General features: G+C 57.7%; 1 protein-coding gene across 1 annotated transcript; it reads right to left on the minus strand.

The window, feature by feature from the left end:
* Positions 1-1430: 1430 nt before the first annotated feature.
* Positions 1431-26968, minus strand: LOC127575238 (solute carrier family 22 member 7-like). The gene is made up of 10 exons (XM_052024954.1): positions 26534-26968; positions 19350-19453; positions 18081-18235; positions 16895-17063; positions 14856-14976; positions 7567-7676; positions 6850-7064; positions 6328-6436; positions 2215-2418; positions 1431-1581 (listed from the first exon to the last, which is right to left on the minus strand). The coding sequence occupies exons 1-10, from the start codon at positions 26912-26914 to the stop codon at positions 1431-1433; spliced, it is 1719 nt and encodes a 572-aa protein (XP_051880914.1). The 5' UTR covers positions 26915-26968.
* Between the last annotated feature and the right edge of the window lie 1022 nt (positions 26969-27990).

A 27990-nucleotide genomic window follows, 5' to 3' on the forward strand; every position in this document is an offset into this window, starting at 1 on the left:
TGGCGTTGTTGGGCTGAAGGGCCTGTATCTGTGCTTTATTGCTCTCTGATGCTCTAATTATGTCCGGAAATGATCTGTCTGGATGGCACACAAACTAAACCTGTTCACTGTATCTTAGAACACGGTGACAATAATAAACTTGTACGTATATTAAGGGCAAAAGGGTGACGAGGGAAAGGCAATCTCCCCCCCCCCCCGGATATCTCCCTCTGTCCAGTCCTGGTGAAGGGTCTTGATGTGAAGCGTTGACTGTCCGTTTCGCTCCACGGGTGCTGCCTGACCCGCTCACTTCCTCCAGCAGTTGGTGTGTCGCTCAGCTTTCCAGCATCTGCAGAATCTCCTGTCTCCATTTAAGGCCCTTCTCCTGTGGCTGCACAGACGGCCACACTGATCCTTAAGGGAACCTGTTCTCTCCAGTGTCACCCTTCTGCTCTAACTACACTTGGGGAATCTCTTTGGATTCCCCTTTACCTTAACTGCTGAGGATATCTCGTGCCCTCTTTTTGCCCTCCTGATTTCCCTCATTCACTCCTACACCCCATATACTCTTCAAGGGATTCACTGGATCCCAGTGGCCTGCAACTGACCCATGCCTCTTCCTTTCTCCTGACCAGAACCTCAGTATCCCCTGTCACCCACGGTTCCCCACTCCTGCCAGCCTTGCCCTTCACTATAACCGGAACATGCTGTCCCAGAACCCTTGATATCAGGCTGTCGACTGGCTCCCACTCGCCAGACACCCCTTCACCTGCTGACTCCGTTCCTCGATCAACCATTGCAAGTTCCTGTCTCATTCCTTCCAAACTTACATTGACCCAGTTTAGGATTTTCAGTCCTGCCCTTTCCCAGGACTATCTCACAACCACTAGAACCATGGTCAGTGGTCCCAAAGTGCCCCCACGGACACTTCAGCCACTTGCTCTGCCCCGTCTCCCAACAGGAGGTGCAGTGTTGCCCCCTCTCTGGTTGGACCACTGACACCTTGCTGCAGAAACCTTTCCTGGACACACTGAACAAATTTTGCCTCATCTAATCGCAGTCTAATCTAATGGCACGCTGTAAATTGCCCCTCGTGTGTAGGTGAGTTGTAGAACCTGGGGGTTGAAGCAATGTGGTGACCTGCAGGGGAACCAGAGGGGAGGGCACTGATTGCATCACCCCCACACCCCCCCTTGGCAACTGGCAGGGACCTGATGGGCTGAACGGCCACCGTCTATTGTTGTTGCCAATACATCTTCTGGCCCCGCGGTGGGGGATCAGAGCCCGCGGTGGGGCATCGGGCCCCGCCGTGGGGGATCAGGGAGCCCAGAGTGAGGTTCAGAGACGGTGCGGGTTCTCTCCGTCATGTGCTGGTGATGTTTGGACCCTCCCTCAGGATTGAAGAGACAGACCCTTCCTTCAGTGTGGTCTTTATTGATGTGTGCGAAGGATCACAGGCCCTCTGCCCCCACAGTGTCGGCCGGCCCATCTCCCTCCGCCCGTCCGTTGCTCCCTGCCGTCCCTTCTGCTTTGTGCTGCTCCCCGTTGCCCAGTGGCCTCAGGGGGATGTCGTTCCCACTCTCAGCGGCTGCGGCCTGGTGCCTGAGAAACAGAGACACGTTCCGGAGATCAGGGAGCGGACAGCACACAAACAGGCCCTTCGGCCCACCACATCCATGCCGACCAATTTGCCCAACTACACTACTCCCAACGGTCCGCATTAGCACTGACTCCTTCCGTGCCTTGTCCACTTAAAGTGTCTGCCGAAATGTCTCCTAAAGGCAGTGAGTGTATCTGATTTCACCACCCCCCTTGGCAGCACATTCCAGAGATCAACCACACTCTGTGTAGAATTCCCATGGAGAGGGTCAGTGTGTGTGTGGGACCCGTCCCCCGCTGATGGGGTGTGTGTGGGACCCGTACCCCGGTGAGGGTCAGTGTGTGTGTGGGGGACCCGTCGCCCGGTGATGGGGTGTGTGTGGGACCCGTACCCCGGTGAGGGTCAGTGTGTGTGGGACCGTCCCCCGGTGAGGGTCAGTGTGTGTGGGACCGTCCCCCGGTGAGGGTCAGTGTGTGTGTGGGACCCGTCCCCCGGTGAGGGGGGGGTGGTGGTGTGTGGGACCCACTGCCCTACCACTTGCCCTGTGGTACAGTCTCACCGCTGACGTGTGTTCCATGCTGTGACGGTGTGTGAAGGTGAAGAACACCGGCCCACCCTCACCCCAGTACACCCACCTGGCCTCAATGTCCGCGATGCTTTCTGGGAGGGGGACGTGTGCGGTTTCAGGCAGCAGGAAGGACACGGTTCCAGCCACCATCGTGACGCTAATGAAGATCAGGTGTGGCAGGAAGTCCCAGAACTCATCCAGCAGCAGGACCAGCGGAGTCAGGGAGGCTCCCACCCGTCCCATGAGCGAGGTGTACCCCAGACCACTCTGTCTGTGGGGGGCGAAGGGGACAGGCATCAGCACCTCACCCTGCAGAGGGACGGGTGAGCTACCGTCCCAGTCTGCCCTCCCGCCCAGTGCACTGCTGAATGTTTGCTGCACCCCCTCTCCGTCCCTGCCTCAGTCAGGACAGTTCCCAGGTGGAGCCACACTGAGGCTCAGTGTAATTGCAGTGTCTCCTCACGCACTCGGCAAAGGCCAGCGCACTCCCAGCCTGAGCTGCTGACTGCCCAGTAACCGCCAGTGACTGGTTAGTGAGGTCCCTCTGAACCCCAGCACCCTGCAACCTCCCACCCCTTACCCCCAATCCCATGGGCTCTCCAGCCCATTGATTTTCACTCTCTCTGCCACATTAGATGTGCCTCCTCCTATGAGGGACTATTGAGGAATAGAAGGGCCTTGGTGTGCAAGTCCGAAGATCCTTGAAGGTGGCAGTGCAGGTAGACAATGTGGTTTGGAAGGCGTGTGGAAGACTGGCCTTCGGTAGTCGGGACACTGAGTGCAATAGCAGAGGAGACTCCCCAGGATGTTGCCCGGGATGGAGCATTTCAGACGTATGGAGAGGCTGGGGTTGTTTTCCTTGGAGCGGAGGAGACTGACAGAGGTGTACGAAGTTATGAGAGACATAGAGAGGGTAGATTTAGGGAGGGTGCAGAGGAGGTTTACCAGGATGCTGCCGGGATTAGAGAGCATGTCTTATGAGGATAAATTGAGTGAGCTAGAGCTTCTCTCTTTGGAGAGGAGGAGGGTGAGAGGTGACTTGATAGAGGTGTGCAAGAGGTACAGATCGAGTGGACAGTCAGAGACTTTTTCCCAGGGCGACAATGGCTCACATGAGGGGACATAACTTTAAGGTGATTGGAGGAAGGTATAAGGGGGATGTCAGGGGTAAGTTTTTTTACACAGAGAGTGGTGGGTGTGTGGAACACACTCCCGGCAGAGGTTGTGGGGGCAGATACATTAAGGACGTTTAAGAGACTCTTAGAGAGCCACATGAATGATAGAGAAATGGAGGGCTATGTGGGAGGGAAGGGTGAGATAAATCTTAGAGCAGGATAAAATGTCAGCACAACATTGTGGGCCGAAGGGCCTGTACTGTGCTGTAGTGTTCTGTGTTCTGCAGTGGGAAACTGTTTCTTCATAGTAGAGGCGTCTGGAATTAGATGACATGGGTTGAGATTAAGAAAGAAAAGATTCGGGGGTGTGTGAGGAAGAACCTATTCCCCAGAGGGGGGTTGGAACCTGGACCGCACTCCTGAGGGGGTGGTGGAGGTAGAGACTCCCACAGCACTGACGTATCTGGAGCAGTACGTGAATTACCAGGGCAGAGAAGGCTACAGACCAAGCACTGGGAAATGGGATTCGTGTGGCTGGGTACAATGGTTAGCATGGACAGGGTGGGCCGAAGGGCCTGTTGTGGGATGGCTGACTCTGTACTGGCATTGGATGGGATCGTGTTGTTGGTGACATTCTCAGTGTTAACAGAGAGCAGCAGTTTAACTGCTGAACAGAGTGGTTTTACTTGGTTTAGGTTGGATCCGACCACATCAGCAAGGACGAGAGGTCAGGGCGAGGTGGTGCCTGCCTTTCTGTGGGTTGGAGCTGCCTGGTGCGCAGAAGGACCCAGCTGAAACTCACCGAGTTCCTTGTGTTTGTGTCAGTGCCGCTGTGGTACAGGCAGGTCACCACGGCCACAGACAGTGTGTGGTACAGGCAGGTCACCACGGCCACAGACAGTGTGTGGTACAGGCAGGTCACCACGGCCACAGACAGTGTGTGGTACAGGCAGGTCACCACGGCCACAGACGGTGTGTGGTACAGGCAGGTCACCACGGCCACAGACGGTGTGTGGTACAGGCAGGTCACCACGGCCACAGACGGTGTGTGGTACAGGCAGGTCACCACGGCCACAGACGGTGTGAGGTACAGGCAGGTCACCACGGCCACAGACGGTGTGAGGTACAGGCAGGTCACCACGGCCACAGACGGTGTGTGGTACAGGCAGGTCACCACGGCCACAGACGGTGTGAGGTACAGGCAGGTCACCACGGCCACAGACGGTGTGAGGTACAGGCAGGTCACCACGGCCACAGACGGTGTGTGGTACAGGCAGGTCACCACGGCCACAGACGGTGTGTGGTACAGGCAGGTCACCACGGCCACAGACGGTGTGAGGTACAGGCAGGTCACCACGGCCACAGACGGTGTGAGGTACAGGCAGGTCACCACGGCCACAGACGGTGTGTGGTACAGGCAGGTCACCACGGCCACAGACGGTGTGTGGTACAGGCAGGTCACCACGGCCACAGACGGTGTGAGGTACAGGCAGGTCACCACGGCCACAGACGGTGTGTGGTACAGGCAGGTCACCACGGCCACAGACGGTGCTGGAGGTGCCTGCAGAGGTGTGATGGTGGGCAGCAAGTCCAGAACACTTCCTGGGTGCCGATGGCACAGCAGAGGTGGTCTGATGCTGTAGATGCTGCGATTCCACATGGATCATCAGCCAGGAGACAGGACATCTGACAGGGTGAACGGGGTTCCGGGGCATGGACCCTGGCAGCAGTGATCTGTCCAACTGCTGGCAGCTGGGGTCGGACACAGCGTGTGGTGCATTGGAGGGGATGTGGAATTGTACGGGAACTGTGACGTGGGTACCCAGGGGAGGCATTTCACGTAGCCCAGGGACTGGAGACCGGAACCAGGGAAGCATCACGGGGGGCTGAGTCAGGGTCGGGGGCGGGGGGAGCCGGGAGGGGGTGGGGGGGGGAGCTGGGCAGGGGTGAGAGCAGGGCAGGGGGGCCGGGGGAGCTGGGTTGGGGGGGGTGGGGGGGGAACCGGGCAGGGGGCGGGCGGAGCCGGGTGGGGGGAGCTGGGTGGTGGGGAGGGGTGAGGCAGCTGGGCAGTGGGGGCGGGGGGAGCTGGGCAGAGGGTGCAGGGCAGCCGGTGGGGGGGAGCCGGGCTGGGGGTGCAGGGGGGAGCCGGGCATGGGGCGGGGGGGGGAGCAGGGCGGGGCAGCTGGGCAGTGGGGGCGGGGGGAGCTGGGCAGGTGGTGGGAGTAGCCGGGCAGGGGTTGGGGCGAGCCAGGCAGGGGGTGTGGGGCAGCTGGGCAGGGGGGGTGGGAGCCGGGCAGTGTCAGTGATGTGTGAGTGGGGGTTTGTCACATTGCCCGGGTGGGAGAGGGAGCAGGGAGATGCTGCCCTCGGTCGCACCGTCCCTAGGCAGCGGACCGAGACAACCTGACGTGTGAGGTTAGGGCGCGGTGACAGGCACCTGGCAGTGAACATTGCGGGAACAACGGCTGGACAGAGTCAGACTCACAGACACTGTGCCTGACTGCTCCAACAGATGGTGTAGCTCCGAGACGGAACACCCTGGGCAGTGTCCGATACTGACCAACCCCACCCACAACCAGCCGCCCCACTGCTACACCTTCTGCCTTCCTCACTGATGCCGTCCCGTCTCGTCCCTTCCCATCCCATCCCTCTCTCCAGCGAGTGAGAGAGAGAGAGACCCTTTTCCTCTCTCCTGTCTGACTTTTCCCATTCTCCCTCCTCTACCTGTGACCTGACACTTCCTCATGCTCCGGCATCATCTGTCCCTCTCTCTCCCTCTCTGTCCCTCTCCCTCTCTCCCTCTCTCTCTGTCCCTCTCCCTCTCTCCCTCTCTCTCTTTCCCTCTCTCTCTCCCTCTCCCTCTCTCTCTCTCCCTCTCTCTCTCTCCCTCTCTCTCTCTCCCTCTCCCTCTCTCCCTCTCTCTCTTCCCCTCTCTCTCTTCCCCTCTCTCTCTTCCCCTCTCCCTCTCTCACTGTCTCTCTCTCTCTGTCGCCATCTCTCTCTCCCACACATGCAATGAGCGTGTCTCCTCTGGTGTCTGCCCACGCCGTGTGTAAGGTCCTTACCGAATGGGTGTTGGGAAGAGCTCTGCGGTGTAGAGGAAGGCTGTGGTGAATGCTGCCTCAGCGCTGCCCTTGGCGATGATCCCAACCAACAGCAGCAGGACGGGCACATCTGGAAGGTGCAACATTGTCAGTGGGGGAGGCGGGGTGGGGAGAGGGGTGGGGGGAGATGGTGTGGGGGAGGCGGGGTGGGGAGAGGGGTGGGGGGAGATGGTGTGGGGGAGACAGACACACAGATCTGTCCATTCAGTCCATCACTTCGTCCAATCACACACGTTCCCTTCCGTGCAGACACCGCCCTGGAGGGAGGGGAGCAGGGGGATGGAGAGAGGGAGGCTGAGGGACAGAGGGTAGGGGCAGACAGATGGTGGGGGCAGAGGGTAGGGATAGAGTGAGGGAGGGAGGAGGTAAGGAGTGGGTTGAAGGGAGGGAGGGGGTGGGGGTCCAGTTCCCCTCCCACACTGGTCACTGATGGAGCGTCGGGTGACTGACGTGGTGGGCCCGGGGGCCAGGACCCTCCCTTACCTTTGGGGATGAGTTGTCTCAGGGTCATCAGCAGCCCCGTCAGCAAGAGAAAACCACCCTGGGCGGGGCGCCGGCCCACGGTGTCGAGCAGCAGGTAGGCCAGCAGCTTGCCCGGCACCTCGATGGCCCCGTAGATGAAGTGTGTCAGGTATATGTCGAGACCGAAGGCCCCCACCGTGTAGCTGATGGAGTAATAGGAGAAAGCAGCCCCGAGCCTGGGGGGGGGGGGGTGAGGCAAACAGTGAGTGTAGGGGGCTCAGAGCATGTAGATCCCCCTCCCCGACTGGGCTCGGAGCCCCTACACCCCTCCCCATCTCTGTGATCCCCTCCGGCCCCTACACCTCTCCCCGTCTGTGACCCCCTCCGGCCCCTACACCCCTCCCCGTCTCTGTGACCCCCCTCTGGCCCCTACACCCCTCCCCGTCTCTGACCCCATCCGGCCCCTACACCTCTCCCCGTCTGTGACCCCCTCCGGCCCCTACACCCCTCCCCGTCTCTGTGACCCCCTCCAGCCCCTACACCCCTCCCTGTCTCTGTGACCCCCTCCAGCCCCTACACCCCTCCCCGTCTCTGTAACTCCCCTCCTGCCCCTACACCCCTCCCCGTCTGTGACCCCCTCTGGCCCCTACACCACTCCCCGTCTCTGTGACCCCCTCCGGTCCCTCCACCCCTCCCTCTTTGACCCCTCCAGGGGACTTTAATTCCTGCGTGCCCTACCAGATGATTCCAGAGAAGATGGTGATTCTCCTCATCTGCGGGGTGTTTACCAGGGTGCAGACCGAGCTGTGTGCCTGCGATCGATCCGTCTTCACCAGCTTCTCTAGATCCTGAAAACGTGAGGAACCATGGTCACTGCCAGAGTGTGGGGCCCGTCCCCACACACCTCCCGCCACGGACACCCTGGTCACTGCCAGAGTTTGGGGCCCGTCCCCACACACCTCCTGCCACGGACACCCCGGTCACTGCCAGAGTTTGGGGCCCGTCCCCACACACCTCCCGCCACGGACACCATGGCACCCCAGAGAACAGCAGTCATTTGCAGCCCTGCTGGAGGGCATTCAGCCCATCGAGTGTAAACCATCCCCTAGTTCGATAAGATGGACTCTGACCTCACAATCTACCTCGTTGTGACCTTGCACCTTACTGTCTGCCTGCACTCACTTCCTCTGTAGCTGTGACACTTTACTCTGTATTCTGTTATTGTTTTACCCTGTATTACCTCAGTGCACTGTGTAATGAATTGATCTGTACGATCGGTATGCAAGACAAGTTTTTCACTGTACCTCGGTACAAGTGACAATAATAAACCAATACCAATGCTCAGTGAACCGTCCTCTGCCCCAGCCCCTGACTCACAGGCATTGGGCCCCACACCCTGATCCCTCTCTGGCTGCAGAAACCCCCTCTTAACCCTGTCACCTGACCCCCGTGTGCCTGTCCCCACTCCAGTGGGGATGCCTGCCCTCCCCCCACCCTGTCCCAACCTCTGTCCTACCTGCTCCCCCCCCCGTCTCACCAGGACAACAGCCCCACCTTCTCCGCTCACCTTGTGATGGGGTTTTTGCTCCCCTTCCCCCTCCATCAGTCTGTCTCCTCCCTGTGTTCTCCCTGCCACAGAGCATCACCTCAGCTTCTCTGGGCCAAGGTTCAGTGACCACAGCTCTGCCCACCCAGACAGCCGATCCCAGCCCCCTCGTGTCTATCTGCACCCCTCTCACCCCGTGACCCCCAGGGATCACTGCATCCCCCTGTTTCTAACCCTGAGAAATCTATCCCTGCAGTATTATCACTGTTTGCTCAGTTGAGTGTTTTCTCTGGCTACAGATTAAATCTTAATAAGGGTGAACTTTCCCCATTAAATATGCAAGTCCCAGTTTATAGGCAATCACCATTTAGATTAGTGACTGATTATTTTAGGTATCTGGGTGTTAAAATTACCAAGAAGCACAAGGACTTATTCAAAGTTAACTTTTTAACCCTTAATCGATCATGTTAAACAATAGTTTACTAAATGGTCCCCACTCTCTCTATCATTGATTGGTCCAATTAATGCGGTTAAGATGAATATTTTACCAAAATTTTTGTATTTATTTCAGGCGGTTCCAACCTTCATCTCGAAATCCTTTTCCATAGAACAGTGCAGCACAATACAGGCCCTTCGGTCCACCATGTTGTGCCGACCTCCAAACCACACCTAAGACTATCCAACCCCTTCCTCCCACATATCCCTCTATCTTAAATTCCTCCATATGCTTATCTAACAATCTCTTGAACCTGTCCAATGTATCAGCCTCCACCACCACCCCAGGCAGTGCATTCCATGCACCAACCACTCTCTGGGTGAAAAACCTCCCTCTGATATCTCCCTTGAACTTCCCACCCATTACCTTAAAGCCATGTCCTCTTGTATTGAGCACAGTACTCTAAGTGTGGTCTAACCAGAGTTTTGTAAAGCTGCATCATTACTTCGTGGCTCTTAAACTCGATCCCAGGACTTATAAAAGCTAACATCCCATAAGCTTTCTTATCTACCCTATCTACCTGTGAGGCGACTTTCAGTGATCTGTGGAGATGAACCCCCAGATCCCTCTGCTCCTCCACACTGCCCAGAATCCTGCCATTTACCTTGTACTCCACCTTGGAGTTTGTCCTTCCAAAGTGTACCACCTCACACTTCTCTGGATTGAACTCCATCTGCCGCTTGTCAGCCCAGCTCTGCATCCTATCAATATCTCTCTGCAAGCTTCGACAGCCCTCCACACTATCCACAACACCACCAACCTTCGTGTCATCTGCAAACTTGCTAACCCACCCTTCCACCCCCTCACCTAAGTCGTTAATAAATATCACAAAAATTAGAGGTCCCAGAACCGATTCCTGCGGGACACTACTAGTCACAGCCCTCCAATCCGAAAGCACTCCCTCCACCACAACCTTCTGCTTTCTACAGGCAAGCCAATTCTGAATCCACACGGCCAAGCCTCCCTGGATCCCTTGGCCTCTGACCTTCTGAAGAAGCCTACCATGCGGAACCTTGTCAAATGCTTTACTAAAATCCATGTAGACCACATCCACTGCACTACCCTCATCAATCTTCCTGGTCACCTCCTCAAAGAACCCTATCAGGCTTGTGAGGCAAGATCTTCCCTTCACAAAGCCATGTTGGCTGTCCCTAACCAGTCCATCATTCTCTAAATGCTCATAGATCCTCTCTCTTAGAATCCTTTCTAACAGCTTACCCACCACAGACATAAGGCTCACTGGCCTATAATTCCCTGGACTATCCCTACTACCTTTCTTGAATAAGGGGATAACATTCGCCACCCTCCAATCCTCCGGTACCATCCCTGTGGACAACGAGGAATCAAAGATCCTAACCAACGGTTCAGCAATCTCCTCTCTCGCCTCACGAGGCAGCCTGGGGAATATTCCGTCAGGCCCTGGGGACTTATCTGTCCTAATATTTTTAACAACTCCAACACATCCTCTCTTAATATCTACATACTCTAGAACATTACCTTCACCAACACTGTCCTCAGCATCATCAAGACCCCTCTCCTTGGTGAATACTGAAGAGAAGTATTGAGAACCTCACCCACTTCCACAGCTTCCAGGCACATCCTCCCACCTTTGTCTTTAATTGGACCTACCTTTACCCTAGCCATCCTTCTGCTCTTCATGTACCAGAAAAAAGCCTTGGGATTCTCCTTAACCCTACTCGCCAAAGCCATGTCCCCTTCTCGCTTTCCTCAGCCCTTTCTTAAGTTCCTTCCTTGCTACTCTATTTTCCTCATGAGCCCTGTCCGATCCTTATGTGTGCTGCCTTCTTCCTAACTAGTTGTTCCACCTCTTGTCACCCATGGTTCCTTCACCCTGCCATTCCTTCTCTGCCTCACTGGGACAAATTTATCCCTAACATCCTGCAAAAGATCCCTGAACATCGACCACATCTCCATAGTACATTTCCCTTCAAAAATGTAACCCCAATTTACACTCCCAAGTTCTCGCCTTATAGCCTCATAATTCACCTTTCCCCAATTAAATATCTTCCCATCCTCTTTGCTCCTATCCCTGTCCATGACAATTGTAAAGATTATGGAGCAATGGTCACTGTCCCCCAGATGCTCTCCCACCAATACATCTATCACCTGTCCCGGTTCATTACCTAAAACTAGATCTAATATGGCATTCCTTCTAGTCGGCCTGTCAACACACTGTGTCAGGAATCCGTCCTGAACACACTTAAACTGCTCCCCATCTAAACCCTTGGCACTAAGTAGGTGCCAATCAATATTTGGAAAGTTGAAGTCTCCCATTATAATAACCCTGTTGTTTTTGCTGCCTCCCAATCTGCTCCTCAGTATCCCTACTGCTACCGGGGGGCCTATAGAATACTCCCAGGAGGGTAACTGCCCCTTTCTTGTTCCTAACTTCCACCCATATTGACTCCAGAGAGGATCCTTCTACATTATCTACCCTTTCTGCAGCTGTAACAGTTTCCCTGACCAGTATCACCACCCCTCCTCCTCTTCTGCCCCCCTCCCTATCCCTTTTAAAACACTGAAAACCAGGAATATTCAATATCCATTCCTGCCCTGATGTCAGCCATGTCTCTGTAATAGCCACAATATCATAGTCCCATGTACTTATCCAAGCTCTCAGTTCATCTCCCTTATTCCTGATGCTTCTCACATTTAAGTAAATGCACTTTAGCCCATCCACCTTACTACTTTTATAGCCTGTACGCTGCTTCTCCTTCCTCAAAGCCTCTCTACCTATCAGATCTGACATTTCCCCATCCCCTTCTTCCTCTGACTTACTCCTCCGGTTCCCTTCCCCCTCGCAATCTAGTTTAACCCTCCTGAACCACCCTAGCAAACCTGGCCTCAAGGATATTGGCCCCCTCTCAGGTTCAGGTGTAACCCATCCTCTCTGTACAGGTCCCACCTTCCCCAGAAGAGATCCCAATGATCCAAAAATCTAAAACCCTCCCTCCTGCACCAACTTCTCAGCCACGCATTTATCTGCCACCTCCTCCTGTTCCTCCCTTCACTATCACGTGGCACCGGCAGCAATCTCGAGATCGCTACCCTCGAGGTCCTGTCCTTCAGCCTTCTGCCTAGCTCCCTGAACTCACTTTTCAGGACCTCATCCCTCTTCCCACCTATGTCGTTGATACCAACATGAACCACGACTTCTGGCTGTTCTCCCTCCTGCTCTAGAATCCTGTGGACCCGATCAGTGACATCCTGGACCCTGGCGCCCGGGAAGCAACATACCATCCGGGATTCATGCTCACTGCCACAGAACCTCCTACCTGTTCCCCTATCACTACTGCCTTCCCCTTCCCCTCTGAGCAGCAGGACCGGTCCCAGTGCCAGAGACCTGGCTACTGCTGCTAGGCCCCTGCAGGTCATCTCCCTCAACAGCCTCCAAAGCAGAAAACCTGTTACTGGGTGGAACAGCCCCCGGGGTCCTCTGCTCGATCTGCCTGGTCCCTTTTTCCTTTGCTCACCCCTGACAGTCACCCTTCTATCTACTTCCCGGACCCCAGAAGTACCTGCTCTAAGGAGGGGGGGGTGACTGTATCTACATAACTCCCTCCCTCCCTGATGCTCTGCAGTGTTTGAAGCTGCGACTCCAGCTCATCGATTCCTCTGGCCTCCAGCACTTACTGCAGCTGTGGTCACCGGGCACCACAGCGGGGTCCACTCGCTCCCACATCAAGCAGCTGCAGCACACCACGTCCTCCATCTGAACTAATTCTTTCCCTACCTAGTCTTATCCTACTTTAAATTTATAACAGGTAAACCTTACCTTTACCAACCAGCTACTCTCCCACCTCGCCCCGTTACTGCCAAAGCCCAATCACTCTGCTCCCTCTCACTCCGCTGCCCGTTCCGACGCTGCCCACTGGATATGGCGGTCTTTTTAAACTGTGCGCTATCGACTGACGTCACGCGCCTGCGCAGTTACTCCCCACTATCCCCGGACCGTTAGAAGAAAAAAAAAGTTTTGACACTATTGATTCTAAAATTCTTTCATATATTTGGCAGAATAAAAACCCAAGGTTAAGTAAGAAATATTTACAAAAATTAAAAAGGATGGCGGTATGGCCTTGCCCAACTTTAGATTTTACTATTGGGCAATTAATATTTGATATTTAATTTTTTGGACACTAGATTTCGACGTAACTCAATGTCCCTGATGGGTGTATCTTGAGCATGAGTCTGTGCAAGGGTTTTCATTAGCTTCTATTTTAGGAGCCTCACTCCCTTTGCACTTACTAAACTGAGTAAACAAATGACTAACCCAATAGTTAAACATACAATAGGGATATGGTTTCAATTTGGTAAATTTTTTGGATGGAATAAATTGATTTTACCAAGTCCGATCCAATCTAATCTTTTCTTTCAACCATCCAGAATCGACTCAGCTTTTTCTTTATGGAAAATGAAGGGAATAACCTGCTTTCGTGATTTATTCATTGAGAACTGTTTTTTTTGTCTTTTGAACAGTCGTCTAATAAATACAATTTGCCCAGATCACATTTTTTCGATATTTACAGATTAGAAATTTAAAAAAAAATTATTTTACATACTTTTCCGATACCACATAAAATTGAAATTATGGAAAAAAATTTAGGTTTTAATCCTAATCAGAAAGGCTTGATAGCAGTAATTTATGACCTGATTATGAAAATATGTCTAGAGACACCTGATAAAATTAAGGATGAATGGGAAAGAGAACTTCAGATACTTTTACCCACAGAGACATGGAAGAAAACTCTCCAATTAATCAATACATCTTCAATGTGTGCCAGACATTCTTTGATACAGTTTCAGGTGGTTCACAGGACCCATATGTCCAAGGACAAGTTAGCTCGTTTTTATCACCATATAAATCCTATATGTGATAGATGTAATTCAGAGGTGGCTTCCCTGACACATATGTTTTGGTCCTGTCCTCTTTTGGAAAAATATTGGAAAGACATTTTTAATGTTATTTCAACTGTATTGAATATTGATTTACAACCTCACCCTATTACTGCAATTTTTCGGTTACCAATGATGGATTCTGGCCATTTATCCGCTTCTGCTTGTCGTATGATTGCATTTGTTACAGTAATGGCCAAGAGATCCATCCTATTTAAATGGAAGGATCCTATACCCCCTACCACATTCCAATGGTTTTCTCAAACTATAACATGTTTAAACTTGGAAAACATTAGGAGTGGTACTATTGATCCTTCGCTTAAATTGGAGGAAGTTTGGAGCCCACTTATTCAATATTTCCCAAAGATATAAGCTGACCTTTATGGAATCCCTTTCGATAACCTTTGAATACAGAGGAGCAGAGCTGACGACACAGTAATGTTTTTTTTAACCAAAGAAATATCAGTCCAGTTTGTTTGAAGTTTTTGGTTCGCTTTTGTTCATTATTATTTTTTCCGATTTGGGGGTGCTCTTTTCATATAATATCCCTGTGAGTGTGTATGTCAGCTGTTATTACTGGAATCCCGCTCTCTGCACCACATGTACAATCACTAACGTTATGTGTATTACATTGAAATTTAATAAAAACATTGAAAAAGAAAGAGACCCTCCCATCCCCAGAGACCTTCCCCCAGAGACCCTCCCATCCCCAGAGACCCTCCCCCAGAGACCCTCCCATCCCTAGAGACCCTCGCCCAGGGACCCTCTCATCCCCCAGACACCCACCTGTCACCTAGAGAGCCTCCCCTCCCCCTGCCCTTGAGCCTGGTGGTACGTGCTTTCAGGCATTTGCATCTTCTGCCCGATGGGAGGGGGGAAAAGACAGAATGTCCGGGGTGGGTGGGGTCTTTGATTATTTTGGCTGCTTCACCAAGGCAGCGAGAAGTGTAGACAAAGTCCACAGAGGGAAGGCTGGTTCTCCCAATTCTGGCAGTGGTCCGGTATCCCGGGGCAGGGGGTGGGTACAGACCAGTTACCCTGATGCTGCCTCCCCTCACCCCATTCACTCACCTCCAGGGAGAGACAGGAGGCGGTGGTGACCTTGTTGACCCGGGCGCACCGCTGCAGCTCACTCAGTGCCCGCTCCGTCTGGCCGGCTGCTAGCAGCCACCTGGCCGACTCTGGGATCCACCTGTGCACAGAGGGTGGGGTGGTGAGTGTGGGGACCCTCCTGTCCAGAGATCACCCCCTGCCCCCCCCATCACCTCCTGGGAGCCCGTCCCTCACCAACCCAACGCCTAGGGGAGCCCTCCTCATCTCCCAGGTAGTGCCCCATGACTCAGAGACCTCCCATTGCCCTGGGGACACCCCCCACTGCCTGGGGACCCCACCACCAGAGACCCCCCCCCACTGCCCTGGGGACCCTACCACCAGGATCCCCCCCCACTGCCCTGGGGCCCCACCACCAGAGAACCCCCTCCCCACTGCCCTGGGGACCCCACCACCAGGATCCCCCCCCCCCACTGCCCTGGGGACCCCACCACCAGAGAACCCCCACCTACTGCCCTGGGGACCCCACAACCAGAGACCCCCCCACCGCCCTGGGGAACCTACCACTGCCCTGGGGACCCCCCCACCACCCTGGGGACACCACCACTGCCCTGGGGACCCCACCACCAGACACCCCCCACTGCCCTTGGGAACCCCCAGTGCCCTGGGGACCCGCACCGCCCTGGGGACCCCACCACCAGAGATCCCACCACCACCCTGGGGACCCCCACTGCCCCTCCCAGAAACCACTGCCCCAGGGACCCCCAACTGCTCCTCCCAGAGACCCAACCACCACCCGTCCGAGACACCCCACCGCCCTGGGGACCCCCACTGCCCCTCCCAGAAACCACTGCCCCAGGGACCTCCAACCACTCCTCCCAGAGACTCCACCACCACCCATCCGAGACCCCCCACTACCACCCGTCCAAGACCCCTCACCTCCCTGAGGACCCACTACCAGAAACACCCCACCACCCCCCCCCCCCAGAAATCCTGTATTGCCCTGGTGACTCCCCCACCATGCGCCTTGGAGACCCCATCACCCTGGAGACCCCCCCCAGTGCACTGCCCTTCCATCTCCCCAGCCCAGGAACCCTCTGCCCTCGAAACATAACCTCCCCTCAACGTCCGCCCCTAGCACTCATCCAATCCTTGCCCCTCAACTCCCCCCTCACTACTGGAGAAGCCCCCACCCACCCACAGCACTGGAATTGATCACCCCCCCCCCACCACCCACCAAGCCCCTACGCCAGCCCCCTGAACCCTGCTCTCTCTGGACGCAGTGGGAGGGGGTCTCCCCTCCAGAGATCAGCCCACCTCCCCCTGTGGCTGGGCAGGTGGGGCTTGTGTTAACTGAGGGGGGTGGGGGTGGGGTCAGGGCAAGGCTCCGTGGGAATCCCACCCACTCTCTCTGTGGCTGCCTGACCCCTTAGTGGAGGCTATTGGTGGTCCTCGGGACCCCCAAGTCCAAGACCTGCCCAAGCCCGACCCCCAGCACTGTGCCTGCCACAGAGCAGCCCCAGGTCCCACCAGTGGTCACCCATGTCCCTGCACCCTCGGTGGGGGGGGGGGGGGTCTGGGACCCTCGGTGAGGGGGGGGTCTGGGACCCTCCCACATCCCTGGCACCCTCGGTGGGGGGGGCTCTTGGACCCTCAGTGGGGTGGGGTCTGGGGCTCTCGGACCCTCGGTGGGGTGTGGTGGGGTCTGGGACCCTCGGAGGGGGGGGGTCTGGGACCCTTGGTGAGGGGGGTCTGGGACCCTCGGTGAGGGGGGGGCTCTGGCACCCTCGGTGAGGGGGTCTGGGACCCTCAGTGAGGGGGGGCTCTGGGACCCTCGGTGGGGGTGTGGCTCTGGGACCCCTGCCCCACAGGTGACATCAGCTCCCCAGAACTTGCCAGCGTTGCCCGGTCCCCCCTCCTGAGAACAGGCGGCCAGGTCCCAAAGCCGCCCGGAATTCCCGGCACACCCTCTCCCGCAGGTGACAGGAGGAAACCCTGCGATCTACCCTCCCGGAACGGAGGGCTGCCACCCACGTGTGCCTCGGGAAGGCCGGACTCACCAGCACAGGGCAGCGAGCAACAGGCAGGGTGCGGACACGGAGAGCATGAGCCAGCGCCAGTCCCGCAGCAGGTAGGCGATGAGCGCCAGCGAGATGTTGCCCACGCTCCAGGCCAGGCTGCATGTGGCCCCGACCAGCGCTCGGTGCTTCACGTCCGTCCACTCCACAGCTGGCGGGGGGGGGGGGGGGGGGCAGTGAGATGAAGGCAGAGGGGCACGGATAGGGGAAGGGGAGTTGGGGAGGGGAATGGGGAGGGCGATGGGGGATGGGGAGGGAGATCGGGGTGGGGAGGGGGAGGGGGGAGGGGGACGGGGTGATGGTGATGGGGTGACGGGGAGGGGGACAGGGGAGGGGGAGAGGGGTAGGGTGATGGGGAGGGTGATGGGGATTGGGGAGGGGGAGGGGGACGGGGATTAGGGAGAGGGGGAGGGGGACGGGGCAAGGTTCAGGCTGTGGTCAATATTTTCAATGTTAGCAACACCCACCCCACCCCGTCCGTCTCTGGTCCCGGTCCCCAGTCTCTGGTCCCTGTTCCCGGTCCCTGGTCCCGGTCCCCAGTCTCCGGTCCCTGTTCCCGGTCCCTGGTCCCGGTCCCCAGTCTCTGGTCCCTGTTCCCGGTCCCTGGTCCCGGTCCCCAGTCTCCGGTCCCTGTTCCCGGTCCTTATTCCCGGTCTCTGGTCCCTGTTCCCGGTCCCCCAGTTCCCATCCCGGTCTCCGGTCCCTGTTCCTGGTCCCCAGTCTCCGGTCCCCATTCCAGGTCCCTGTTCCCGGTCCTTATTCCCGGTCTCCGGTCCCTGTTCCCGGTCCCCAGTCTCCGGTCCCTGTTCCCGGTCCTTATTCCCGGTCTCCGGTCCCTGTTCCCGGTCCCCCAGTCTCTGGTCCCCATTCCAGGTCCCTGTTCCTGGTCCCCAGTCTCCGGTCCCTGTTCCAGGTCCCTGTTTCTGGTCCCTGTTGCCGGTCCCTGTTCCCGGTCCCCAGTCTCCGGTCCCTGTTCCCGGTCCCTGTTTCTGGTCCCTGTTCCCGGTCCCCAGTCTCTGGTCCCCATTCCCGGTCCCCAGTTCCCATCCCAGTCTCCGGTCCCCGGTCCCTGTTCCCCGTCCCCAGCCTCCGGTCCCTGCTCCCACTCCCTCCGGCCGGTCTGTGGTCCAGGGTCCAGCCCTGCCCCTCCCCCGTGCTGCCCTCTCACCCAGGGTGATGGAGGTGAGGGAGACGGCGGTCAGTCCCACCCCACTCAGGAGCCGGGTGATGCTGAACATGGTGAATCCAACAGAGAAGGAGGCGATGGTGCCGAAGGTAGCCGTCACCAGGCAGCCCAGGAGCAGTACGTACCGGCGGCCACACCTGGGGCGAGGACACAGCCCGTGTCACACCCAACCTCCACCCCGACCCCTGATCCCCAACCCTACCCCCATCCACACCTCGGTCACACCCAGCCTCCCCCCCGACCACAAACCCAACCCTATCCGTGGTGAGTGGGCTGCTTGGATTCAGAACTGGCTTCCCCATAGAGGACGGTGGGCAGTGGTCGATGGGACTTATCCTGACTGGAGCTCTGTGAGCAGTGGTGTTCCTCAGGGATCCGTACTGGGACCTCTGCAGTCTGTGATGTCTATAAATAACCTGGAAGAAAATGTGGATGGGTGGGTTTGTAGGTTTACAGATGAGGCAAAGATTGGGGGTGTTGTGGACAGTGTACAAGATTGCCAACGGATACAGTGGGATACAGATCCGTTGCAGATATGGGCAGAGAAATGGCAGATGGAGTTTAATCTGGTCAAATGTGAGGTGTTGCACTTTGGGAGATCAAATGTAAAGGGACAGAACACTGTTAAATGTTAGGACCCTTAATGCTGAGGTGCAGAGGGATCTTGGGGCCTAATTCCATAGCTCCCTGAAAGCAGGTACCCAGGTTGATAGGGCGGTAAAGAAGGCGTACAGCTTGCTTGCTTTCATTAGTCGAGACACTGAGTTCAAGAGTCAGGAAGTTATGTTGCAAATTTATAAAACTCTGGTTCGGCCGCATCTGGACTATTGTATTCAGTTCTGGTCGCCCCATCACAGGAAGGATGTGGGGGCTTTGGAGAGGGTGCAGAAGAGCTTCACCAGGACGCTGCCTGCATTTGAGGGCATGGGCTATAGAGAGAGGTTGGACAAACCTGGGTTGTTCTCTCTGGAGCGGCAGAGACTGAGGGGAGACCTGACAGAGGTTTATAAGATTATGAGAGGCACAGACAGAGTAGAGAGTCAGTATCTTTTCCCCAGGGTCGAACTAATACCAGGGGGTGTGTATTTAAGGTGAGGTGGGGGGTGGGGGGGGAAGTTGAAAGGTGACGTGTGGGGCCATTACATAGAAAGTGGTGGGTGCCTCTCCCGAGCCCTCTCATTTGTGGTGTTGCCCCCGCTCACTGTCCCCCCAATCATTACCCCCCCACCATTGTTCCCCCTCCCACCATACCTGTCGGAGAGATATCCGAAGAGCGGCCCCCCCAGCGTGACGCCCAGGAAGAAGAAGGTTCCGGCAGCCTGGTTCAGTCGGCGCCGCTCACACACCAGATCCCACTGTGGGAACAGACAGGTCGTGGGACGTCCCACCGAGCTACCCTCCCACCCACCACCCCCACCCCCCCCAGCGCCCCCTCCCACACCATCCCCCTCACCACCCCCACACACGTCCCACTGTGGGAACAGACAGGTCATGGGACGTCCCACCGAGCTACCCCCCCACCCACCACCCCCTCCCACACCATCCCCCTCACCCCCCCCCCCACACACGTCCCACTGTGGGAACAGACAGGTCGTGGGACGTCCGTCACCAAGCTCCCCTCCCCCCCACCCCCTCCCCAACCACCACCCACTCCCCACCATCCCCTTGCCCCCACCTCCCCCCCACACCACAGGAACACACAAGTGTTGATGGTGAAGGGAGGTTGGACACCGGGGGTGGGGGTGGGGGTGGAGGTTGGACACCGAGGTGGGGTGGGGGTCGAGGTTGGACACTGGGGGGGGGGGGTTGGGTGCGGGGTTGGAGGTTGGACACGGGGGGAGGGTTGGAGGTTGGACACTGGGGGGGAGGTGTGGGGGTCGAGGTTGCACACTGGGGGGGAGGTGTGGGGGTCGAGGTTGGACACTGGGGGGTTGGGTGCGGGGGTGGAGGTTGGACACGGGGGGAGGGTTGGAGGTTGGACACTGGGGGGGAGGTGTGGGGGTCGAGGTTGGACACTGGGGGGGGAGGTGTGGGGGTCGAGGTTGGACACTGGGGGGGTGGTGGGGTGGGGAACATTCTTGCAGCGAGATCTTCTCCCATTTGTTCCATTTGGAGCCCCAGACGGGGGAGATTCGGGTAGAAGGACGGCAGGATCTCCCCCCCCCCCCAGTGTCTGACGGGGAGCCCGTGTACGGACACACTCACCCTGTCTGGGCGTCTGTGCGCCAGTCCACAGGTGGCACCCCGCAGGGGATTGGGGGGAGGTCAGTGGGGTCGGGGGTGTGGGGGTCATTTGGGGTGGTGGGGTCGTGGGTGGTAGGGTCAAGAGTGTGGGGTGAGGGATGTGGGTGGGTTAGTGGGGGGGGTGGGGTCAGTGGGGGTGGGGTCAGGGGTGTGTGGGGTCAGTGGGGGGTGGGGTCAGTGGGGGGTGGGGTCAGGGGGGTGGGGTGGTGTCAGTGGGTGGGTGGATGGGTTCGCTGGGGAGTAGGGTCAGGGTGCGGGTGGGGTCAGTGGGGCGGGTGGTGTCAGGGGTGGAGTCAGGGGGGTGGGATGGGGTAGGGGTCAGTGGTGGGGGGGGTGAGGTCAATGGGGAGAGTGAATTGTGGGGGGTCAGTGAGGGGTGGTTCCCGGGACGGGCTCGGGGAGGGGGCCGCGGTACGTTAGCCACTGATTTAACTGTGGGGCAGGGAATACTGGGGGTGAACGGGGGAGGGGCTGGGACACTGAGCCTCTCCCCTCTGGGTGGGGGGAGAGGTGAGCCAGGGATGTAGGAAGGTCGGGGTGGGGAGGGGTTGGGGTGGGGAAGGTTTGGGTCGGGTACAGTTCAGGGCTGGGGAGATGTGGAGTCAGAGTCTCACAGGCCCTTCGGCCCAACCAGTCCGTGCTGACCAAAACTCCCATCTAAGCCGGTCCCATTTGCCCGCGTCCCTCTGAACCTTCCCCGACCACGGACCTGTCCGAGTGTTGTTAGTCCCTGCCTCACCTACTCCCTCTGGCAGCTCGTTCCACGTACGGACCACCCTCTGGGTGAAAAAGCTGCCACACAGCCCCAGTTCCCCGACCCCCCCCCCCCGGTTCCCCGACCCCCTTCTCCCAGTTCCCCGACCCCCCTCTCCCGGTTCCCCGACCCCCCTCTCCCAGTTCCCTGACCACCCACCAGTTCCCCGACCCCCCTCTCCCAGTTCCCCGACCCCCCTCTCCCGGTTCCCCGACCCCCCTCTCCCAGTTCCCCGACCCCCCTCTCCCAGTTCCCTGACCACCCACCAGTTCCCCGACCCCCCTCTCCCAGTTCCCCGACCCCCCTCTCCCGGTTCCCCGACCCCCCTCTCCCAGTTCCCCGACCCCCCTCTCCCGGTTCCCCGACCCCCCTCTCCCGGTTCCCCGACCCCCCTCTCCCAGTTCCCTGACCACCCACCAGTTCCCCGACCCCCCTCTCCCAGTTCCCCGACCCCCCTCTCCCAGTTCCCCGACCCCCCTCTCCCAGTTCCCCAAGGCACTGCAGCGACAGCGGCTCCCGTTGGGGGGATGTTTAAGAGCAACACACAGAGTGCTGGAGGGACACAGCGGGTCGGGCAGCATCCGTGGAGGGAAACAGGCGGGAATAAATCTGCTCTCTTCCTCTCGTCCCGATGAAGGGTCTCGGCCGGAAATGTCGACTGTTTATTTCCCTCCACAGACGCTGCCCGACCCGCTGAGACCCCCCAGCACTGTGTGTGTTGCTGCAGATACCGGCAGCTGCAGGATCTCCCATGTCTCCAGCTGATGACCCTGGTGTCACACTGAGCCGGTAGAAGGCGACTGTAGGCTCCCATGGGCTGGTCGCACTGTCCCAAGGACCCACAAAACAAGATCATCCACCCGCTGCCCGACTGCACGGGACAGGACCCATCCCAGCCTGGCCTGGGACAGTTGTGTCACCCGCGCCACGTTCCCCGTGCGCAGCCTGTGTGGGTGAGAGCCTCCCACATCTGTGGAACCCCTAATTTCCTGATCAACAGCCACTGTCCTTCACTCCTCCTGAGTTCCACCCAAACCATCCACTGCAGCCACCGGTCGCCAGTCATTTTATGTCCCCTCCCCGTTCCCCCTCCCCTCCCCTGTCCTCGGCCTCCCCCACTGCCAGGGCGAGGCCAATGCAGACCAGAGGAACAGCCCCTCACATTCTGCTGGGGTAGTGTACAACCCAATGGCACCAACAGTGAATCCTCCAGTTCTGGTAACCTGCTCCCCCTCAGTACCTTCCTCTCTCCTCCTGAACTACTCTGTCCCTCCACGGATGCTGCCTGACCTGCCGAGTTCCTTCAGCACCGTCGTGTTTTTCATCCAGCCCATGCAGTCCTGTGTCTCCAGATAAACAGCTTCTAATTCTACATCTGGTGAGTTCAGGAGATCTGGCAGGTCATCAAAACTCTGACAAACTTTGACGGATGGGCAGAGGAAAGCATTCTGACTGATCGCAGAACAGTACAGCACAGGAACAGGCCCTTCGGCCCACAATGTCGTGCTGAACTACTTACAAATGCCTAACCAAACTACTCCCTTCTGCCGACACAATGTCCATGTCCTACCATTTCCCTCACATTCATGTGCCTGTCTAAGAGCCTCTCAAACACCTCGATCGTATCTGCCTCCACCCCCCACCCCTGGCAGCACATTCCAGGCACCCACCGCTCTCTGTGTAAAAACACTTGCCCCGCACATCTCCTTTGAACTTACCCCCTCTCGCCTTAAATGCACGCCCTCTGGTATTAGACATTTCAACCCTGGAGGAAAGATACCGGCTGTCTGTCTCTATCAGGTCTCCCCTCAGCCTCTGCCGCTCCAGAGAAAACACCACAAGTTTGTCCAACCTCTCCTAATAACACATGCCCTCTAATCCAGGCAGCATCCTGGTGAACCTCTTCTGTGCCCTCTCCAAAGCCTCCACATCCTGTAATGGGGCGACCAGAACTGAATGCAATACTCCAGATGCAGCCGAACCAGAGTTTTATAAAACTGCAGCATAACTTCCTGACTCACGAACTCAGTGCCTGGACTAATGAAGGCAAGCATGCCCTATGCCTTCTTTACCAGCCTATCAACCTGTGTAGCCACTTTCAGGGAGCTATGGACTTGGGCCCCAAGATCCCTCTTTACATCAACACCATTAAGGATCCTGCTATTAATAGTGTCCTGTCTCTTTACATTTGTTCTCCCAAAGTGCAACACTTCACACTTCCCTGGAGTAAACTCCACCTGCCATTTCTCCGCCCATATCTACAACTGATCCATATCCTGCGGTATCCTTTGCCGGTCATCTACACCATCCACACCACCACCAATCGTCGTATCGTCTGTGAAATTACCAACCCACCCATCTGCATTTTCATCCGGGTCATTTCTATACATCGCACACAGCGGAGGTCCCCAGTACGGACCCCTGCGGAACACCACTGGTCACGATCTCCAGCCAGAATAAGTCCCATCGACCACTGCCTTCTGGATTCAGAACTGGCTTGCCTGTAGAAGACCAACGGCCAAGTCACTGTGGATCCCGTGCATGTGAATCTTCTGGATGAGGCTCCCATGAGGGACCTTGTCAAACACCTCACTGAAATCCACGTAGACAACATCCACAGCTCTGCCTTCATCAATCACCCTCATCACCTCCTCAAAAACTCAATCTAGTTAGTAAAACATGACCTGCCCTGCACAAAGCCCTGCTGACTGTCCCTAATTAGGACATGGTTTTCCAAATGTGAGTAAATCCTATCCCTAAGAATCCTCTCCAGTAGCTTCCCTACCACTGACATGAGACTCACCAGTCTATAGTTTCCAGGATTATCCCTATTTCCCTTCTTGAACAACAGAAGCGACTCGCCAGTCCTCTGGGACCTCGCCTGTGGCGAGAGAGGACATGAAGATATTGGTCAAGGCCCCAGCAATCTCATCTCTTGCCTCTCTCAATAACCTGGGGTATGTCCCATCAGGCCCTGAAAACATCCACCTTAATGAGACCCAACACTATCTCCTCCTTTATCTCGAAATACCCCAGCACATCAGCACGCTCCACACTGATCTCCCTCCCCTCCACGTCCTTCTCCTTGGTAAATACCGATGCAAAGTTCTCATTTAGGACCTCACCCACATCCTCCACCTCCAGGCACACGTTCCCTCCTTTATCCTTGAGTGGCCCTACCCTCTCCCTAGTTATCCTCTTGCTCTTGATGTATGTGTAGAATGCCTTGGGATTCTCTTTAATCTGACTGGTCAAGGACTTTTCAAGGTCCCTCCTGGCTTCCTAATTCCCTTCTTGAGTTCCTTTCTGGCTTCAATGATCCTCAAGGACTCTGTTTGATTTTATCTTCCTAATCCTTGTATACGCTTCCTTTCTTGACTAAACTCACCACCTCTCTCAACATCCAAGGTTCCCTTCCCCTGCCATCCTTGTCTGTCCTTCTCACTGGAACATCCCTGTCCTGTACTCTGTGCGGTTGGTCTTTAAACACCCTCCACATGTCAGACAGGTTGCATCACGGCCTGGTGTGGGAGCTCCAGTGCACAGGAACACAAAAGACTACAGAGAACGGTGGACTCGGCCCGTTCCATCACCGTCTGTTACTCCCATCAGGGAGGAGGTACAGGAGCCTGAAGACCCACACTCAACGATTCAGGAACAGCTTCTGCCCCTCCGCCATCAGATTTCTGAACGGTCCCTGAACGCACGAACACCACCTCGTTATTTCCTTTGTTGCACTATTTATTTATTTAGTAATTTATGGTAATTTTATGTCTTGCACCGTACAGCTGCCGCAGACAACACATTTCACACCGTACAAGTCAGCGATAATAACCTGATTCTGAAGTCTCAGGAAGGCGACGTCCATCATCCGGGACCCCGCCAACTGAGACCACACCATCTGGGACCCCAGCACTCGAGACCCCGCCATCCGGGACCCCGCCATCTGGGACCCCACCAACCGAGACCACAGCACCCAGGCCGTGCCCTCCTCTCGATGGTGCCCTCAGGCAGAAGGGTCCAGGAGCCTGAAGACCCCACACCTCACAGTTCAACCTTGGACCCTTCTTCCTCAGCGTGCACTGAGGATGTTACACCAGTCTTTGTTTATTTTGCTGTGTAAGTTTATGTATAACTTGTGTTAATGTAAGTTTACATAATCCACGTCACGTCCGATCTACTGAGCTGCTGCTGCAAATGCAAATTTTCACGGCACTTACTGCCTGGGTGCAGGTGTCTCTGCCGGGAAACATTTCTCACCCCTGCCCCGACCTCCGCTGGTATTAACAGCACACCACCACCCTCACCCCCAACCCTTGTCCATCACTCCGAGACACACAAGGTTCCCTGCCTTCCTTCTGTCTGTCTCTCCCTCCTCCCTCCCTCGGGACAGTGGATTACAGGAGGGGGACTGATGGGATTGCTGTGAGCTAGCACGGACTCGATGACCGAGGGGCTGCGGTGTGCTCTCGTCTCCCCCATTCCCTCCCCCTCACCCCCCCACTGCCCGTCCCTCACCCCCCAACTCCCCGTCCCTCTCCCCCCCCTCTCCCCGTCCCTCACCCCGTCCCTCTCCCCCCCCCACTGCCCGTCCCTCACCCCCCCTCCCCGTCCCTCACCCCCCCACTGCCCGTCCCTCACCCCCCCCCACTCCCCGTGTGTGGGGAGGGGGTTACAGATGCTGTTGGGGAGGGTTTAAACCATCGGCAGGGAACCTCAAAGGGGATTTGGGGGGAATGGGGGAGGGGAGAGGGTGAGGAGACGGGAAGTGGGGGGGTGGGGAGAGGGGGGATGGGGAGGGGGGTGGGGAGAGGGGGCATGGGGAGGGGGGGATGGGAAGAGGGGGGCATGGGGAGAGGGGGCATGGGGAGAGGGGGGATGGGGAGAGGGGGGATGGGGAGAGGGGGGATGGGGTAGCACACGACATTGCTGGGTTGACACCATTATAGTCAGTGAGTGGGCAAGGGGGACAATTCCTGTGCCAACCGATGCCCTCCCAGTCAGGGAACGGCCCAGTGCAGTATCTTTGCCCCCACCCGCCTCCCCTGCCTCAACCCCCCCACTGCCCGTCCCTCACCCCCCAACTCCTCGTCCCTCTCCCCCCAACTCCCCGTCCCTCTCCCCCCCCCACTCCCCTGCCTCACCCCCCACTCCCCGTCCCTCTCCCCCCCACTCCCCTGCCTCACCTCCCCACTGCCCGTCCCTCACCCCCCAACTCCCCTGCCTCACCCCCCCCACTCCCCGTCTCTCTCCCCCCCCACTCCCCTGCCTCACCCCCCACTGCCCGTCCCTCACCCCCCCCCACTCCCCTGCCTCACCCCCCCACTCCCCGTCCCTCACCCCCCCACTCCCCGTCCCTCACCCCCCCACTGCCCGTCCCTCATCCCCACTCCCCGTCCCTCACCCCCCCACTCCCCGTCCCTCACCCCCCCCGTACCTCTGTGGCGATGGTGGAGGTGAACTGGGAGGTGTCGAACTCCCAGCCGTGGGTGCAGCGGACGGTGTCAGACAGGTTGTGCTGGCCGTCCAGATGTGGCGGCTGGTACAGCAGCTGGAGCTGGGGGCTGGGGTACATGCGGCAGGGGCTGGGGGTGCCGTCGGGCTGCAGCGGGGAGCTGGTGCGCAGCCGCTGGGCCCGGCTCAGGTTGCCCGGGCCGGGGTGGGGGAGGCGACAGTGGTGGGGGGGCACAGCTGACAGGAAGATGTGCAGCAGGAAGTTCCAAGGCAGGGGCAGGCGAGCAGCAGACAGCAGCACCAACGCCGACAGCTGGAAGCGGCCGAAGCCCCCCAGCCCCTGGAACAGGCGGTCCACATCCATCGCAGCTCCCAGCAGCTGGGACACTGGGGCTGGGACCCTGCCCACCGCCTGGGGGCTGGGACACTGCCCACCCACCGCCTGACTCACATTACTCCCTCGTCAGCTGCCAATTACCCAGCCGGGTGTGGTGAACAAAGCCCTGCACTGTGCCACAATTAGCCAGGGGGTGGGCTAGCCCAGGGCTGTGTCTGGCAGCCCACACCCACCGGACACACCACACAGTGCCAGTGCATTAACCTACAGCATGTGACACCCACACGGGTGGGGGGGGGCCAGGGAGGGAGAGGGACGGGAGGGTGGCAGGGGGATGGTGAGGGAGAGGGATGGGGGTAGAGGGTCGGGGGAGAGCGATGGGGGAGAGGGGGAGGGGTAAAGGATGGGGAAGGACGGAGAGGGACGGGTTGCAGGGAGAGGGTGAGTCCATGGGGGACAGGAGGGGGAGGGTGGGGGGTAGGTGTGACTGGAGACTGGTGACCAGCAGTGTACTTCAGGGTCAGCAGCACCCACCCTTCCCTTCGGATGTGAATGTAGGGGTACGATTAGTGAGTTTGCAGATGGTACAAGGATAGGGCTGTAATCATGGGGTCGCCCAGCTACACATCCCATTCACCCACATCAGGACCATCTCCTCGCCTATTGGAGTGTCTGTCAAAATGCCTCTTTAGCACAGTGACTGCACCTGATTCCACCCCCCCTCAGTTCCAGATATCGACCCCTCTCTGTGTAAATAACAGGTCCCCTATAAAAGTGCTTCCCCTCACCTGAACCCCGTGCCCCCCAGCATCTGATGCCCCTCCCAGGGGAGGAAGATTCTGACTGTCGACCCCACCGCTGCCCCGTGTAATCGCATCTACTTCTGCCCGTCCCCCTCGGCCTTCGCTCCCGCCTGCCCTCTCTCTCCCCATGACTGAAGTCCTCCCATCCGGGCAGCGTCCCGGTGAATCTCCCCCGCACCCTCCCCAGCGCGGCCACCGCCGTCCTGTGGTGTGGCGACCAGAGCTGCACGCAGTGCTCCCAGTGCAGCCCAACCGGTGTGGTGTATGTGTCGTGGGCCGCCGTCTCCCAGTCGGTCCTGT

Source organism: Pristis pectinata, chromosome 10 (genome assembly GCF_009764475.1).
Source record: "Pristis pectinata isolate sPriPec2 chromosome 10, sPriPec2.1.pri, whole genome shotgun sequence".
NCBI lineage: Eukaryota > Metazoa > Chordata > Chondrichthyes > Rhinopristiformes > Pristidae > Pristis > Pristis pectinata.

What these genes read in the sequence shown, in the direction of transcription:
- LOC127575238 (XM_052024954.1), bottom strand. Translation starts at nt 26,914, where the DNA reads ATGGATGTGGACCGCCTGTTCCAGGGGCTGGGGGGCTTCGGCCGCTTC. An exon ending in TTGCTCGCTGCCCTGTGCTG is followed by an intron (nt 14,977 to 16,894) that starts GTGAGTCCGGCC and finishes CTCTGTGCACAG; the next exon opens with GTGGATCCCAGAGTCGGCCA. An exon ending in ATCGCGGACATTGAGGCCAG is followed by an intron (nt 1,582 to 2,214) that starts GTGGGTGTACTG and finishes TCTGTTTCTCAG; the next exon opens with GCACCAGGCCGCAGCCGCTG.